The sequence below is a fragment of the Coturnix japonica genome, chromosome 8, assembly GCF_054131305.1.
Source record: "Coturnix japonica strain WE chromosome 8, WE-NBRP24, whole genome shotgun sequence".
Taxonomy (NCBI): Eukaryota; Metazoa; Chordata; class Aves; order Galliformes; family Phasianidae; genus Coturnix; species Coturnix japonica.
Window position 1 is genome coordinate 10,890,551 of NC_140670.1, and position 18,235 is coordinate 10,908,785.

The 18,235-nt window shown below is 48.1% G+C and overlaps 1 protein-coding gene across 1 annotated transcript in view; it reads right to left on the reverse strand.

Annotated features, from left to right (window-relative positions):
* CDH23 (cadherin related 23) overlaps window positions 1–18,235 on the reverse strand; it is a 124,576-nt gene that overhangs the window by 64,299 nt on the left and 42,042 nt on the right. Inside the window, exons 7-8 of the mRNA XM_085554125.1 lie at window positions 5,659–5,853; window positions 3,177–3,305 (exon numbers count right to left, since the gene is read on the reverse strand). Coding sequence (XP_085410251.1) covers window positions 3,177–3,305; window positions 5,659–5,853 — 324 coding nt within the window. The remainder of the gene's footprint in view (window positions 1–3,176; window positions 3,306–5,658; window positions 5,854–18,235) is intronic.

Sequence of the window (18,235 nt, forward strand, 5' to 3'; positions counted from 1 at the left end):
TATTGTAAGAAAGAATTAACTCGGAGCTATTGAGACTCTAGGGCAAAAATAGCACTGATTCCACATTATTTCTTTAACCCAAGGAGTTTTTGGAGAGGAGGGGGTGGTGCTGAAGAATTAAAACTGTTTCAATGATGTTTTACACGAATGCATATCATGTGTTGCAGTGGGACACACTTGCTGATCTCGAGACTGAGCACCAGTGGTCTTGTCCTTCACTTGCCTTTACAAGGCTCCATGTGGGATCAAAATTCCAGGGGCCCCAGTTCATCTCTTAGAGAGTGGATTCCTCCTCTTTCACCCCAAAGTGAAGCTGTGTGGGTGCCTGGGCCAGGTATCAGCCCATGTCCAAGAGCAGGTCTCACCTTCAGTATCTCTTCTCCAGCATGTTCTAACTTCTCTAAAGCATCAGCGATGCTACCCAGCTTACAGATGGCGTGATGATAGATGCATTAAAAGAACCCAAGGATGAAAAAACACAACCTTGAGTGCTCTGGTCGAGACACCTTAGGCAGTTTAGGATGATAACCAGTGGCAGAGAAGGAGGCACAACACTTCCAGAGATGGCAAAGCTGCTCCTCACTGCAACCTTCCTTGGCCCTTTAAGACAGTTCCCTTCCTTCCCATGTCTGAAGTTTGAACCCTGAGCGCTTCCAGTTATGCCACCAGATCCCAGTCTGGCAAAGAAACTGCAGCACTCTTCCCCCCTCTTCCCCTTTTCTTCTTCCTCCGTTGCAGGATTAGGGACTTGAAAGGCAAAGCGTAGCACCGGGAGGAGCTGGCAGAGGGGGGAAGCACCTCGGAAAGCTGCCATGGCAGATTCGAAGGCAAAAATCCTATTTCTCACTTCTTAATTCCAGTCAATTCCAGTCAAAGGGCTGATAGAGATCTGTTTGCAGTAATTTGCTGCAGTTTATCCACTCTTTTCACCTTCTATCGGCTCTTCACTGACGGGCTGGCTGACATGCTGTTGCTCGAGTGAGGAAATTAAAATTTGATGCAATAATCCCAAATAAGAAGGATTTTATTAGGTAATGTATACACTTTAGATTAGGTATTCTCGCCTGATACATTGATAGAGGAGCACAGACATGCTGTGCACTGCAGATAAAAAGGGAGCAAGGGAGAGGGTGTGGAAAGAAGCCTCTTCCATCCCCAGATCTGGAGCTGGAATACGTCCTCAGTGAGGCAAACGTCCCCACAAATGCACTACAGGCTGTCAGCTTAAACCAGCTGCATGGCAACCCATTTTGAGGCTGGCTGAGCCCAGTTGCCTCACCCAAATCTGCTGTTATCCTTTCCAGAATGGAGCCATTTGGCACACACTCCCTCAGGTGATAAGGTGAGCTGACAAGGAGGGCTCCTGTGGAGTGGAGAAACCTGCCATCAGAAAATCTGCTTGGAAACCCCAAGCAGACTATGTGCTTGTTTCAAATGCTGAGATGTCTCCCACTAATCCTGTCTTTGATCCTGGTCTGGACCCTCCAAAACAGCAGCCTCACTCAATTCCCACTTCCCTCACCCCCAAGTAACTGGGGAGAAAGTGATGGGAGAAGGCCAGCCAGCACAACCTGTACTCATCACACAGCTCCTGTGGGAACCAAGGCTGTGAGATGGACCCAAATGCTGCCTTTTGTTCCTTGTTTTTCTCAATTGTGACGCCTTTAGAAATGCTGTATATAGTCAAGAGAAACTGAGCAGGGTAGTAAAGTTTCATTCATTTCCCATTTTGAGTTGAGCAAAGAGTATTTGCTGCTTTGCCTACCATAAATATTGTACGCCCTGGGAATAACTCTGGTGTATGCTGGTTTAAATGGATTGTTTAGCTCCAGCTCAGCAAATGTCATTAAGTTGAGTGAGATCCCCTTACCTGAACACCAGGTCATTCCATGAAGGCGGTGCAGTCCATACTTTTGATACTCGCAGCACTTCCATTTCTATAATTTAATCTAGAGATCCTTCCCCAGTGGCAGTCAGCTCTTAAATGGGCTCTAGGAGAGGTGCAGCCAGCCTCTACCTTTTCCAGTCACACGGCTGAATTGCCCTCACCTGTGCTGACTCAGTGCTTGCCTCAGGTGATCAATCAGAGGTTCAGGCTGTGATTCAACAGTTCCCATACAGTAGTGATCTAAGCAGTGTTTTCTTTTCCCTGTGGCTCATGTTGACCTCCAACAGAAATACGAAACAGTACTGAACCTCATGAAAGTAATTCATAAAGCCATTTTTTGGCCATCTTTGGGTTGGCAGATGGGTAATGTGCTGTTTGATGGCGAGCTTTCTGACAGCAAGACTCTGCCCTAGTGATCCAGCATACAAAGAGCAGTCAGAGCCAGAGTTTTGCTCCAAAGTGCATAAAAAGGCAGAAGCTCAAGTGAGATGGAGTCTACCCTGCCACTACATGAAATGAGCCACCAGGTGTTTCAGATCCAGCACAACAGAGACACTGTGGGATGGATGTGCGGTTATGGAAGCCTATTGGTGCCTAATTCTAGGACAGAAGGTTTTGCCATCCAAGCACAAAAATATTTGTCCTCTCAGTGAAGATATGGGATGTGGGAAGGTGGGTGTTGCTGACTAGGGCTGATGCTCCTGTTGACAGGAGTAGAAGCTGCCCAGCGTGCTCCCGGTAAGAGAAAGTAACTGCTGCACTTGGAGATGGAGAGACGTTTCCACAACCAGTGAGTTTGCTGACAAAATGAATTTCAGAAGAACTGAAATGATTGGATCAATTTGGTGAAACCTGGGGGAAAAGACTCAAAGTGCTGAAATGGCTGATCTTTCTGGCATTTTCAAAACTGCTTCGTTTCAAGAACATTTCCATTTTTTCTTCAAGTTTTCTATTAGAAATGGCATGTGTGGATGCTGTAGGGGGAAAGGAGGTGAGTGTGTGCTAGGAACAACATAAAACCTTCTTAACATTTAAGAAGAAATGTTCAAGAAAATGTTCCACTTTGGGTTCATGTTTCCTAAAACCTCAAAAGCTTTGCCCCTATTGAGATGCCAATTGGCTTTCTTGTAACTTGTTTCCCCAGCAACACAAACCAGTGACAGAAGAACAGACCAATACTCTTGCAAAGGAAGGTTTTCTTTCAGCAGTTTAGGGAAACCTTGTGCTTTTCATCCTACACCCTGTCCCATCACCCCTTGGTGTACTGCAAGGAAGCAGCAGCCCTTACCGGAGGCGAGTTCTCGTAGATGTTTGTGCTGTAGGGCAGGTTGATGAAAATGGGGTCCATGTCCTGCACATCTGTAATGGTGATGGCCAGGTTAGCCAGAGTGGATAGCGGCTTGTTCTTGTCTTGGTCCTTGAAAAACAAGGGAGAGAAAGGGTTTCTATAAGAACAATTGAACTACTCCAAAGTGTGAAGTCTCTCCCAGATGCAATTGGGTCAAGATCTGAGTAGCGTAGGTAATTACTTCTTTTACAAGCAATTGACTGGAATTATCATCCACTGCACCTCCCCCTGAGCTGAAATACAATATGCATTTCTTTCTGGAATTTGCCCCTTTAATACACAACAAGCATCAATTTAATTTTCCATCAAGCTTTGGGTGCAAAAGCAGCAACATCTTATTTGACAAATACTTCAAAACATAAATTCCCTTGCAATGCAGATCCAACCTGGGGCACTTCTGCCTGGCAACAGGAGGATCCTGATGCCTGCACCCACTCTGAGAAGGAGAGGCAGCCAGCATATCCCGTTAGGACACTTCAGGACCCACCAAGGCCAATGTCTCTGCACACTTGGAGCTCCATGTACAGGTCACAGCACAGCCCAACAGCCTCATTGCAGCTACTCCTAGCAGTGTACTCATGCTTGAGTCTCATCCCATGGGTGTCTAAAAGCCACCCCAATATCCACAGCCCTTTGCTAGAAGGACAAGAACAGAACAGGCAGCATACAAAGGAAGGAAATAAATCTCTCCTTACCCCCTAATCAAGCACTGTGGTGAAAGGCAACCATTAGAGGTTACCGCACACTTCTGCAAAATGGCTCTGAACAGCGCCAAGGACTGATTGCCAGAAGATTAATGTTAATTTAAACCGTATTCAACAACACAGCTTGTACATTATCCTCTTAACCTGCAGGCCTCAGCGTTTATGGCCTGGATTGATGCTTATTTCTGACTCGCACTCTGCTGTTATCATTATCAAGTTGAAGTCTTTCGTTTCTTCAGATAATGCTTTTTTCCCTCCCCTTCGTCTCTTAAATTTTGGTTAAGCATTACAGAGAGCACAAAAAGCCAAGCACGTTTCACATCCCCTTTCCAGTTTTGTATCCTTGCTGCCTCCATCCCAGGGATGGAGGACACAGAAATGAATTTGGGGATGGGGAGTAAAGTGAAAATTGATGTGACCAATACACCTCTGCAATGATACTGGCAAAGCACTGCCCACTGTGAGCCATCTACCAATTTTTCAGGCAGACACCATCAGGTTCCAGGACTGGAACCAGTGGTGTGACAGTTAACTTCAAAGAATTTGATGTTTTTCAGCTGTGAAAACAATGAAACATTGCAGTGTTTACCAAGGGGAGACGGAGAACTCACTGCTGTAGTATTTAACACTGGAGTATTTAAAATAGTGTGACATACTTGATGGAAAAAAGCACAACCTTTTGGAGAAGAAGGCCAGAACATGCAGGAATAGGGTTGAAAGGCTGAGGTGTTTGCTTCAGGCCCTGCAGTCTGTGGATGCTGTGAAGAGCAAAGGAAGCCCCGCACAGCTCTCCCTGTCCCTCTGACACGTGGCTGTGCAGCAAGACAATGATCTTGATTAAATCATATGCTCCAAGAGCTCCAGCCAGCTGCCTGGAGGGGGCAGGAGGGTTTTCCCCACCCCCTTTCCCAAGCACACACTTGGTCAGATAGATTGCAGGGCTGTGTCTCACCTTCCTCACTTGCAACAGAGAAGGGAACAGAGCCACCACACAGAGCTGCCTGCACGATGCTTCTCAGCAGATGCCTCCCTGTTGAGCTGCTGCCGGGGCTGACACCAGCAAAGAAGACTTCCATTCATGGTGGGGCATGAATGTGACATTGTGGTCCCTTGGGAAAGTCTCCCCCATGAGTCCCTTCCTGCAACTGATTCTACCCATCAAAATTTTAACTCTTGAGGTTTGAACTTGGCTATAGCTGAGCAAGACTCAGCAGGCTCAATACACGTGAATCTGGCTGCAATAAGCCAGGATGCAGAAGGAAGGACAGCAGAGGATTTAACGGGCCCTCCTTGTCTTAAGATGCTGTGACATGTCCTTGCTTTTCTACATCATCAGCTGATTGGTGACTGTGGCTGAGTGAAGCCTGGTTTTCTCAAACAGGGGAACTACTCTCCTTTGTGCAAAAGCCTCTGATGTGTGAAAAACCACAGTGATGTCAGTAGGAAAAGACCTTGAAGACTGTCATGTCCGAGAGCTGATCTGAAACAACCCAGGCAATGCATTGCCCTAGAGCCTTCCTGAGTGAAAACTGCTTTGTGCTGGTGGCAGCTTGGCCATTGGTGGCCACTGGTAGTCATTGGCCATCAGTGCTCTACACCTTGCCCTACAGTTACACCAAAGAGCTCCCTAACAGCCCCCTCTATTCCCAGGCTCCCACCAAATCCATCCAGCAAACTGGCAGTTTGCAGGGAAGCTGTCCGTCCAGAACAAGGCTCACCGTTGCGTTGACCTGGAGCTGGTACGCCTGCGTCACCTCATAGTCCAGCTCCCGGATGACGGTCACGATGCCGCGGCCGCTGTCGATGGCAAAGAAGTTGGATGGAGGCTGGAAGGAGTACAGCACGCTGCCCCCTGCCCCTTGGTCTGGATCCGTGGCATTCACAATGAAAATTGGAGTGCCCACCGGGGTGTTCTGGAATTGAAATTAAAAAGACATTGATAAAACTGTGCACCGGCCTGTTTTTCCATCAGACGCACATCAGCAATTTCCATCACCCACCAAAACCAATATCCAGAGAGCCAAGAAATTCAGTCCAGTATTATGAGGAGGTTTCTAAGTTATACGGCTGTTCTTTTTATTACAGGATCACAGCGCTATAACAGTTGTTGCACACTTCTAATCATAGTTATACAGCTGTGGTCAAGATGGCACTTCTGTCACAAACCCTTATTTTCCCCGGCATCACAACTTTCCAGAAAAATTACTGGCTCTTTGCTGAAGCTTGTTTTCTGCCCCAAACCACTTCTGTTTTCAGTGCCGATTCTCCCTCCGCTTTCACCAGAAGACATTAAATATAAAACAGCCCCCCCCCTCAATCCCCCGCCTCCAAAATGCATTCAATGCAACACAGAACTTTACATAAAATCCAATGTTAGAGTTTCCACAGCAACTACAACCTGGCCCGATTAATTCAGACATTAGCAGTTAAATTGTCATAAATCTGTAACTAATCTACATGCATAAAATATGCAGCTGAGTGCACAAAATCAGCAACAGCAAGTGCAGTTTGGCACTTCTTATTGTTTAACTTCGCAGCGGGGAGAACAATTATCCATTTTTGGCGGAACAGCTGCATGTTCCTATGCAAATCTTAAATGCATATTCTTGTCTTTGGGAGGGCAGAGGCAGGGATGGCGAGCAAAAGGGTTTTGCTGGGGGGGACATGGGGGTACAGAAGTACATTTGCAAGACGTGCCCAGCCCTGTGAGGAGGTGATGCAGAGCTCTGACCTGCCAGCCAGCCAGTAAAGGTCAGCAGCGAGGAGCCTCAGGGCTGGTTAGGACCAGTTGGGATAATACGGATTATTTCTGCCAACCTCTTCACCAGCCTCTGTGCCTTACAGTGAGTTCGTTCCTATTCAATTTTTCCTGCTCAGCCCAAGGAGGAGCATCATGAGTTGCAGAGGAGGTGGGAGGGAGGCAGGGAGAGGAGCAAGCCCAGCCCTTGTGCTACTTCATTGGGTTGAACAGAACAGAAAAGCCCCAAAGCAGGGTTTTGCCATGCTGTCCCCAACACCTCTGCCCTTCGCACACAGCCCAGTGTCACTTCTTCCAAGCAGTGAGAGGTTGCAGTTCCCACCTCGAGTTTTCATTTGATTTCCGATTTTTTATTAAAAATAAAATAAAATAAAATAATATATATTATATATATATACATATATATTCCCTCCACCCTTTAAATCAAGCTGCTAAAAGAAGCCTTGCAGGGCACGGCCTGGGGATTATTTTTTAAAGCACCTTCAAGTTTTTTTGTGATCAGCAATCACAGAAGCATAAAAGATGTAGCTAGAAGGCACCTCACAAGAAAAACCCGCTCCCTTGCTGCACCTAAATCATTTCCATCCTTAGAGCCTTCCAGCAATGGAGACATCACAACCTCCCCAGCCAATTTATCCCAGCAGTTTGCTACTCTCTGCCTTACAATTGCTCGTTTTTTGTCACACTTAACCCAGATCCCTGTGAGCCCTGAGTCCAAACCGCATCTACTGTGCATTGAAGCTGGGGTGCGCAGGCAGGGAGCTTAGAGGGCTCATGAGGCCCTCTGTGGGGAGGTGTTGGTGGGTGTCTGCTCACCACCCCCCCACAGTACACCTCCTCAGGCAGAACTATGCATCCCTCCATTCCCCTTTTGGGCTAACTCAAATTAGCAGGTGTAACAGACCTGAGGCATTCAACAGCCCTGCCCAGCACTGCTTCCATCTATCCATCCCTCCATCTCTTGCTCTATCTCTATCCATCCATCCTTCCATTCATCCTTCCATTCATCCCCCTGCTCAGGTTTCTACCAAGGCCAGGAAGAAGAGCGCTGCGGATTAAACATGAATGCCCATAGCAGACACCAATTTGTACCAATGAGGTCTGGGACATATCGTCCCCAGCACTAATAATATTCATAAGGATAAAGCCAGGCTCGATGAATATTTCCCCTTTTTAGGTGCCCCTAGCCACTGCTTTTAACATGCAAATCCGCTCTGGTCACTTTGATTACGGGAAAGCCTGATTTCCCCGGTATTGTGTTTTATTCAATAGCTCCAGAGCATGCTTAAAAGAGTTCCTCATCTCCTTGCCCAAAGGAGAAGCTTTCTAGGGAGGACACAGAGGTGGCAAATCCTAGCGACACTTGGCCATTGCCTTTCTTTTTATCTCTCTTATGGCTTTTCTGACCAGGTCTCTTCATTGGCCAGGACAGCAAAATCTATACAAGCAGAGCATCAGCTCTGCATGAAGACCTGCTGTCCTAAGGAAATAGTCACTGGTGTCCGTGGGGCTGAACACAGAGGGGACCTTAAGGGGGGACACCAGTATGTTTGCGGATAGGCAAAGCATAGGCAAAGAACACCCGGTGCTGGGGGAATCAGGAGATGAGCAGAAGGTCTTCAAGGCAGCAGGATCTCCCTGGTGCTGTCAGTGCCTGGGCACAACGTTACATACATTTCAGACTGTCTGCCTTCAAAGCAGCACAAATACATCTTTAAAATCCTCTTGCTGTTTTTGGGTCAAGCAGGCTCAAGCTATTGCTCAGCAGGAGGCTGACGTCTTATTTCTTAAAAGACGTGGCCCATCATCTGAACAATGGAGCAAAACATCTGTATAGACATCACTGGCTTGCTTTTTGGGTTTGATTAGAAATAACAAGCGGAGGGCACGGCCCAGGGAGATGCGATTGGCACGCTGAGCTTGGGGCTGCTCAGAATGGGCTGTGTTTCTGCATTCTGAGCATTTGGGCCATTTACAGGGCTCTCCTGCATGTCCCTCATGGCTGTTCCTCCACTGCAGAGATCAACCCTGGTTACGCTTAATTCACTGAAAGGCAAAAATATCAAATTCTGTCTATTCTGTCTGGCTAAAAGGAAACGCGAGTAGACGATAGCCTAGAGCAGCTTGTGGCAAACAGGTGAGTTCCCAGGTTGGACCCCTGCTTTGCCATTTTTAAAGCTGTTCCCTCTCTCCAGCAGCCAGTGATAAAGCCTCCCATAGGAAAAAAAAAAAAAAAAAAAACCACACAAAAAAAACAGCAACAATGAAAAAGCTAATGACAAAATTGTGTCATATCATTAAATCTTTGTTATGATGCCAGCAGATGTGAGACAAAAATAACCATGCAGACAGATGCCTTCTGTGGAGGAGGAGGAGGGCAAAGGGGAGCAGGACCACTTCTGACTGCCAGCTTCCCCTCCCTCACCTGAGGCAGCTCCACAGGGTGTGAGGCTGCGAGGTTACTCATGCCTCCCTCCATTTCCTATGAATACATGAGGAACTATCCTAAAAATCCCACAGGAAGAGGCTTGGGTCCCGTTGAGCTCCTCCTCAAGCATCTGGCCACGCACAGGACCTCCACATGACCTCCCAGGGCAAAGTCACCCAGCAGAAGCTGGTGGAAGCGATTAGGATGCGGATGCGCACATGCCGGACCAATGCAAATAATGTGTAAAAACAGCAGGCAATCTGGCCGAGCAGCTGTCTGAAGGTCGATGAGATGTGAGCAGGCAATGCGAAGGGGCTGGGGCCGTGGGGCTCGCAGTGCTGCCATCTCTGCAACAGCCCCCAAACCACCTCATGGGCCATACATTGGGTCCTGCTCTTTTTTTTTTTCCCACTGACCGCTCCCATTAGGAGACGCTTGGCTGCTCATGTTACATCTCAGGTCAACCTATTACTCTCATATATTCCTCTGATGCTGTTTCTAACAGCTCTTTTCCTTCTCTCCATCACATCTGCTCCCAAATCCCACTGCTGGAACCCAGTTCCCTCATGCTGATGTACTTCCACCCCAAGGCACGGTACCCCTTGCTCGAGGCCAACTATCCCAGTGGTAGAGCTGGGAGCTGAATCCACATGATGAAACCCCAGTTCCCCCTTCCCTACATGCTTCCTGCAGGCTCTGCCATAAGAAGGACCAGCCCTGCTTTGTGGGTTTGCTTTCACCCAGCCACTAGTCTGGGATTTGCCAGCTCCAAACATTCACGCGGATGCACACGGGCTTCCAATTCCCTTGTTCTTTATTAGGCTTTTAATTACATTTATTAATTGCATTACTGCTAGCCTGAGCCAAGCAATTTCCAATTTCAAAAATTGATTTTAAACCTGATAATTTCCCTTTTTTCCCCCCTTTTTTTTGGATTGAAATTCACCCCACCTCTCAATCAGCTCTCATTAATATGTATCCCCTGCCGCTATCTCTATTAAGTGACCTCCCTCATTATCGCCTGACACTGGCAGGCGGCCACCACAGAGCTATAATTCAATTGAGGGGCTTTTGAAAACACCATAAACACAGCTGGAGGAGACGCGGTGGAGGAGCCAGCGCTGAATTACCGGCTGGCTCACCGCGTGCGGGTTGGAGGCTTGTTCTCAGCATAGGAATTCAGGGTGAGCAAAGCGAGGTGCTTTGCCTCAGGACCTCACTGCAAAGCCCCAGGATAGCACTATACACAGAGGCAAGCCACAGGTATGCTTGCGATCAGGACATAAATCACATCCTGGTGCCTTACCCTCCATTTCCTTGGCTACCAGCACACCTCCAGCTGAAGAAGCAGCAGCAGCATTGGCAGACCACAAACGCCATAAGCTCTCCCCCTGAAGCACCAACAAGCCCATGACCACCAACATCTTCCCCATAGTCACACACCCGCAATCTGGGAACTCTGAAGGCAAAGGATGGAATAGATTCACCCTCTTTCACCTTTCTACCAGAGAAAGATTTTGGTTGGAAAAGGTGGTAGAGTTGGAGTAAAGTACATCTCCTCTAAGCCATACAGCTGCACCCTGTGACATTGATCGATGCATAGAATAATTCAAAATCAACGCAGTGATCAAGCATGTCGCCCTCAAAACACAATTATAAACAAAGAATAGCAAAAGGAGAATGTATTTTTTAATGGGTTCCAGCTAGGAAAGTGCAAGACTTGGCCCACTGTTTGAGATTTTTCCCAGTCACCTAGAAGATGGCTAGGAGATATGGACAGGGACAGAGACTGGGAGGTGGGTAGGGAAGAAAGGCATGGGCCATTGAGAAGGAGAACCCATGCCTCTCTTTGCTTTTCCATCCATGACCAAGGAGCTGGGTAGAGATGGAGTAAGACTGGGAGGACGCAGGTGGTGGGGACCCAAGATGGCCCAATGAGGTGTTTGAAAGTCAGAAGAAAACTCGAACAACAGAAAAACCTGCCAGTCAAGGAGCACCACAGCACTTCTACCCCCTGCTCTTGCTGCCCTCTGTTAACCCAGTGGGGAGCTGCTGGTCTGGGGGTGCTCCAGATGTGCCCCACAGCAGCCCCATGTGCTCCTTCAGCTTCAGGCAAACAGCTGCCATTAGCAGAGCACTGGTACAATGAATTACAAACAAAACCCTAATGACAGGACACTGGCAGTGTTGTTTCCACTTGATATTAATTGGGTGACACTTTATTTTAATGGTACATTAATTAATGCGGGATATCAATGGAAGTCCAAGACACCCGCATTAATACAAATGAATTCATTATCATCGGTGTTATTACAAGAAACGACAAATAAATCTGTAACTGTGGGGCCCTTCAAATAATAGCCACGAATCATTAGGTATGGCATTCATTTATATAGCACACTGCAAATACATACATGCGAGCTGCGGGTGCTCTCCTGCTCACCAGCCTGTCTCTGCTCCTCCAGGCTCCCATCCCACTCCAAGCTCCTCTCTCACCTCCCTGCAAGAAGAACCACCATTCCCCCCACTGCCGGTTTGAGCAGATGGATGGAAACCTGCCTGCTTTACCACCGTGCTTATTTATTTGTCCCATGTTCTGGTTGATGAGCTAGTAGTGCCTTTTGCTCCAGCAAACAGCACCACCTGCTCACTGCTGACCATAGGTGGAGCAAGCCATTTGTCCTCAGGAAAGGAGGGAAGTGAGCAATCTGGTTGGAGCCCAGGATTTGTAGGCCCCCCATTATGTCCGACTGTCCTTTAGCTTTGGGAAGAGGCAACACTGGTGGTGAGCTCTGGGAAATAACAACCAAACAACTGCTGAAGCCATGCAGACCCCCAATCATTAATGAAGAAGGAATCTGATAAAATCGTGAAGAAGGTATTTAAAATAGCCATCAGCCTCTGGAGGACACAGGCAAGCAAGTCATCATTGCTTCTGGCCACAGGCAGAGAAGCCAGAAAACATCACAGGAACAGCAATGTTCCTGATGCTGTCATATTTTGGCAACAGATTAAAAGTTTAAGAGCCAGTTGCAAGGAAAAGCCCCCAGTAGTTGCACCCTGGGGGTGCCAGACCTACACCACCCCATCTCTGCTCCTAAGCACTGAGCATCAGTTGAGCAACCCCTGCTTCTGTGACCACCCCTACAATGGGAGCAGAGCCTCACACCCACTCTGCTGGCTTTAAGAGCATCATCTCCTCCAGCCGCTATTTAAGAGGTGGCCCCAAAGATGCCACACAGATATCTTGGAGGAAGGGCACATACCGAGTGCCATCGCATCACTCCTCCTCCTGCAGGCAGGGTTTGAGGTCTGCCAGAGGCATGCGGGTGCCTCCTTGCTGGAGGAAAACCTTTGTGGATAAATGTTAATACAAGCATGTAATTATAATACTGTAGTGCAGTGATGCTACATTAAGCATTGTCTGAAATTGTTAATGCGCTTCGGTGAGAGCTCCAGAGGGCGTCCTGGAAGGGCTTAGGGTGGAGAACGGTATGGGCACTGCAAGCCCTCTCCTAAATCTGCCTGTGCAGCTCCTTCAGAGCCAGAAATAATGTGCTGGAGAGCCAGCTGGGAAGCGTGTGCCTGCAAGAGAGCTCTATGGGAAAGAACAGGAAAAAGGTGGCAAAAAGAGAGAAAGGAGAAACGAGGAATGCTGCCTTTGAGGCTTTTTCTAGAAATAGGACATAACTCCTTCCTTTCCCCTCTCTCTGATTTCATTGCATTCTTTTCAGACCGTGGAAGAGACTGCAGTTCTGCCAGTCCCACTGGCCAGCTGCAGGGAGCCAACACTGCTTGAATCTTCAGAATTCCCTAAAAACCAAGAGCACCAGAAAAGAAAAAACACAGGGACCAGAATGAAGGGACGTAACACACGCACAGCACATCGGCCCTGCAGCCCCACCATGGCTCCTGCTGCCTTTTTGGCGCTGATTGCTGCAGCTCACCCTTCTGCTGATTGCAGCTGATGTTCCTGGCTGGTTCTTGCCCCTCCAGACCAGACCCTCCATTACTGAAGGTCTGGATTTTAAAAGGTTTGTTTACGAGTGCCTTTTTTTCCCTCCAGTTCAGCTTAGGGGGTTTATGCTGTGCTTGGGCTCTCTCTGCCCTGTCTGGGTGTGCTGATGGATTTCAGTGCTTGCCAGAACCCAGCAAAACCAGGCTTACCAGGAAGTATTAACTTCTAACCCCCGTGTAAAAATAGCTGCAATAAAGCAGGGTGAATAATATAAGCTTCACCTAATGTAACTTTGATTAAAAAGTCCTGCCCTCTCCATCATTCCTCGGTGGTAACCGGAAAGGTAACAGCAGCTTGTCCTTCCCAAGGGCCAACACGAGCAGGGAGAGCAGAGCTGCCATGGGTGAGGACACCTAAAAATGACCAATTCCTCCTCCTGATGCAGCACCCCACCCCAGCACTGCAGCAGCAGGCTTTGCAAAGCAGTGAGGAGCTTGGGTCCAGAGCAGAGGAGCAACAGCATCCTTCCCCTAGCCACCACATCTCGTGTATTTAATTATTCTCCTCTGCACTCCCGGTGCCGGCAGACTGTGGAGGGAGCCGCTTTGTTACGGAGTGCAGGAGGAGGCAGGCAAGGTTTTAATTTCACGCCTCACACCAGGCGCCGCACTTTTTGGACACCGTTCGCTATCTGACTTCTGGCCCTATCTCTGGTCCCGGCGCTTCCGATGCAGCCGCGGCCAGTTGGCTTTTTAATTTATTCTCTGCTCGGATGAGGACCATGCACAAGCGAGTGCCCTGGCCGGCCAGCCGTGCCCTTTTAATAACAAAACATCCTCACTTTGGAGGTGCAATGTTATGCTGGGCCAAGTGTGGAGCCGGCTGCTTAGTGGGGACCAGAGCACGTCCCACTGCTATGGGTCACCGCTGCCTTCCTTTTCTAGCCACCCAACAGGAAAAAGCCACCAGGGAGCTGCCAAACCTCTTTCCCATTTCCCCTTTTTGGCTTTGCATCTGCCCCTCCCCAGTGGCTGAACCATAGCCCTGCATCAGAGAACCATCCTGTGCAAACAGAAGGGATGGATAAGCTGCTGCCTCCACACCTTCACCACCAAAATCAGTCAGAACACAAAATCCAGCCCAACAGCCTGATGTCCAACCTGTCAAGCTCCATATTTTTGATTTTTTTTTGTCTACAGCACTGTCCACATCTTAGCAAGCACAAGCATCTTGAATCCCACACTGGCCAATGCTTCTGTTGGAGGAGTGACAACTGGGAGTCAATACTGCCAACACACCCAGTAGTCACTGACCCCAGCTCCCCAGGCACAACTACCTGGCTAACAATTCCCTATATCTTCAACACATGGAAGAAGCAAGGCACAGAGTCACAGTTCAAGGCTGGGCAGCATCCCCACTCCTAGCATCCCTCCCATGACACAGCCAGACTGACCAGCTCTGAGATGCCGACCCTGAGATGATCACACCCCGGGGAAAAGCTCTCCCCAAAGTTTTAATGCTGCAAAACTACTTCCTGAGCCCCAACCCTCTCTTTTTTCCAGGGTGGTTTGTCGATGCGGAGTTCAGATCTCTGGCAAAGGACGGGGGATGAAAGAAATCAGAGCAGGTAATTGCTGTGTGAAAATGACAGCGCAGCGATTTGCACAGAGCAAAACGGACGGCGGAATAACAAGAGGCAGCCGGCAGCGGCGAATCGATACCTCCCCAGAGGTGGGATTATTAGGGAGAGAAAGGGGCTCGAGAGATCCATCAGTGCCTGATGAGGGACTATTTCCAAACGACTGGCCACTGCATGAGAATTGCCTTTGGAGCGGCGCGTTTGGGATGCAGCCACAGCAAGTTCAAGTGGGAGCAGCAAAGACAGGCTTTAAGGAAGGATCATTTTCTATCCATGCAGATAAAATACAAAGCGAAGTGGCCCTGAATCGGAAAGCCAAAGAGATCTGCAAAGATGCCCAGCAGTCCCAAGAAAGCAGCAACAGCAGCCGTTCCTGTGCTGCTATCCCTCCCCCAAAACCTGGGCAAGAGGCAATGAATGAATGCTCAGCAGCAACAGATGCAGCCTACGCGGGGCCAAAAAGAACGAACGCCAAAGTGGGAAGGGCCTCACAGCAGCAGCCAAATAACTGCAGTGGTGTTGGCACTGGGACAGAGCTGCGCTGGGCACACTGGTGGGGCTTTGGTTGAGAGATGTATAGAGTCGGTCCCAGCTCCACTGGGAGAAACGTTTTTTCTAATGGGTGACCTCACTGGGGCTGTATTTAGTCATGGCCATAGCATCCCTCTGAGCATAATGCAGAAGTACTCAGGTAGTAGCCCAAAGTGTAAATGCAGTTACAAACAAGACGAGAGGAATTCTCTTACCTCAACATAGTTTTGGTCTCTACACAACCAACATACACTTGACCCAAATCTTAACCAGGGAATCAGTACACTGTCCAAGTCATGACAAGGCTTTGGGAGAAGGAATGAAGTCCATTAATGACCAGCTATAAGCAAAGAACAAGGAGGTAAGAGAAGCAGCCCTGGCTTGGCAGCACTGCAGTGCTTAACCCAACAGCAGCCCTGCTGGCTGTTGCTCACCTTCTCTGGCACCAAAATCCCTCTGAGACCTAACAAGTTAAATAATGTTTCAAAAGCGCATCTACTCAAAAACAGCTGCACCCGGCAAATATTATGAGGTCTAAGCCTCAGATGCAGCTCTTCTTCCCATCACTCAGGCTCAGTGAAGGATTTGCTGTGTGGGTTTTGTTTTGTTTATTACTTCTAATGACTTTCTCATTATCATTTTGCTGTGAAACATAAACGATGGTTATGGGAGAAATCATATTATTTGGATGACTTTATTAAATTAGAGAGCAAATCTGTGTATATTTCTGGCTCAGGATAAATGCTTGAACTTTGAGAGGCCAAAATTCATTTTCAGATGAGCCGTTTTAGGAAGCTCTGGAATCAGCAGCTCAATTTGCCCTCAGCTGAAAGGGAAATATACGGGGGTCTGTCTCAATTGGATCCCCCCCACCTTTTAACCACATCACCAGGCCCAAACCCTGCTCCCAGCGCTGCTTATGAGAAACGTGAGACTTGACAAACATCATGCAGAAATAAAGGCAAAATAGCACTGAGAAAGAAAATAATCCTGTCGTGTGGCCCCAGCTCCAGCTGAAATAGAAACAACAGCCAGCAGACATGCAAACGGCTGAAGTGGTACAGGTTATGTGCTAGAATTAAAGCAATGCTGCTTAAAATACCCAGAGCTGTCTGGCACCTTTCTCAGCACCGGAGCTCTGGCAGGACCACCGGCAGGGCTCGGCTGGTGCTGATAGCAGAACAGAAGCATGTGTGAAGCAAAGACAGCATGAGAAAGTTGCTGCTAGACAGTTTAGAGGTAACAAAGCCCCCAGTTTCACAAATTTGTGAAAGCAAAATGGGCTGATGAGGAAAACTTAAGACATTAAGTTTACCAATGGACCACGGGTTTGTAGTTTTCTCCTCCTTTCCATTCTTCCATCCATTTACATATCCATCCATCCATTCATCCCACTCTGAGAGTGGATCAGAAACAGAATGTTTTGCTTGGCATCAAATCAAAGCCCCCCCCAGTCTTTTTGAACTCATATCTGACAGTGGAATGATCTCTTAAAAAGAATAAATCCCCCAACCACACCCAAAGGGAATAGGCAACAGAAAAACCTGATAAAAGATCTATTGAGTGAAAGCACTTCCTTCATCCCAACCCAAAAGGTACACCCGGAAAGCACCAGGCTTGGTGAAAAATCACTGCTGGAAGAAGCGAGGAGGCAAGCAATACTTTGGGATGGGGTTGTTGCCTGCATAACAGAACTCATAGTAGGACCTGTACCTCCCTACATGTGCTCTCACGGAAGGGATGCGCAAAAGGTCCCATTTACAAGTTGCCACCCCACCAAGAGATCAATAAAACACCTCCTGCCTGCAGCAGGCCACCACTGCATCACCTCTACCTCTAGAAGTGCTGTAAGTGTGAGTGAAGTTGTGAATGTCCCTACAGTCACGATGCAGAAGCTCCCAAGTTAGAGGAGACCTCTCTGTACCGAGGATGGAGCCCATCAACCCATACTCACATGAAGTTTGCATCACGTATCCTCTCACAGTATTTGATTTACAGGGAGGGAAGCATTCAAATTGCCAAGCTTTTATGAAAACATTGGCTGTGACAATTCCTTAACTTCCCCAGAAATGCTCTAAGACAGCCCTTGATTTGAGACCAGAAGCAAAAAGCGATCCCATCTGTTCTGACAACCCCTTCTCGTGCTGTGCACGCACGGTCCTATCACCTCACAAAACCTACAGCTGGGCAGACGTTTCAGGAACGCACAGAGAAGCCGCAGGCATGGCTAGGAATGGGAAGGTTGGCTTGTGGGACCTGAAAGCAGCTTCCCAACACCTGCCCAGAGCCCAGAACGAGGTTCAGCCACCGCGGGTGGCTGTGAGTACTGCCCTGCTGCACACACCTGGCAGTGGGACTGCAAGATGAAACACCTTGATGAAGACCTGATGTGACACTCTTCTAGCAAACTCCTGTGTCCAGAAACGACGTCCTTCTTCTTACAACAAAAGGACAGAAATCCTATAAACACATTTACCCTTTGAAAAACAGCTCTCGACACCAAATCAATGGAAATAATCTGTACCCTTTTCCCAAAGCCGAGCTGGCAAAGCCTGTGCTTCAAACACAAGGAGAGGGCCATGTCCTCTCCCCCATCTCTCCCAAAACCCATCACCCCTTCACTTCTGGGCATGCTATTTCCCAGAAGCAGGAGCACACCAGAGGATCCAACCTCCCCACCAAAAGGCTCTAATAAATGGAACGATATTAAAATGGAAGAAGAGCCATCTTGAGCCCTCCATATTTTTCCAAATTTGAGGAAAAGGAGAAAGAGACGATCCAAGCCTCCCTGGGAGGCAAAGCCTTTCAGTTAAATGTATCATGAAAAAGAAAACTTCTGTCACTGCCTTAAAAAGGTTTTTGACAGGTCTTCATTTGTAGCCCACAAACAAATGCAGCCTTTCATGCTCCACGGACTCTGATATTGCTTCATTGCAGACATGAACCCAGCTCACCATTGAAAAGCCAGAGGAACAACCATA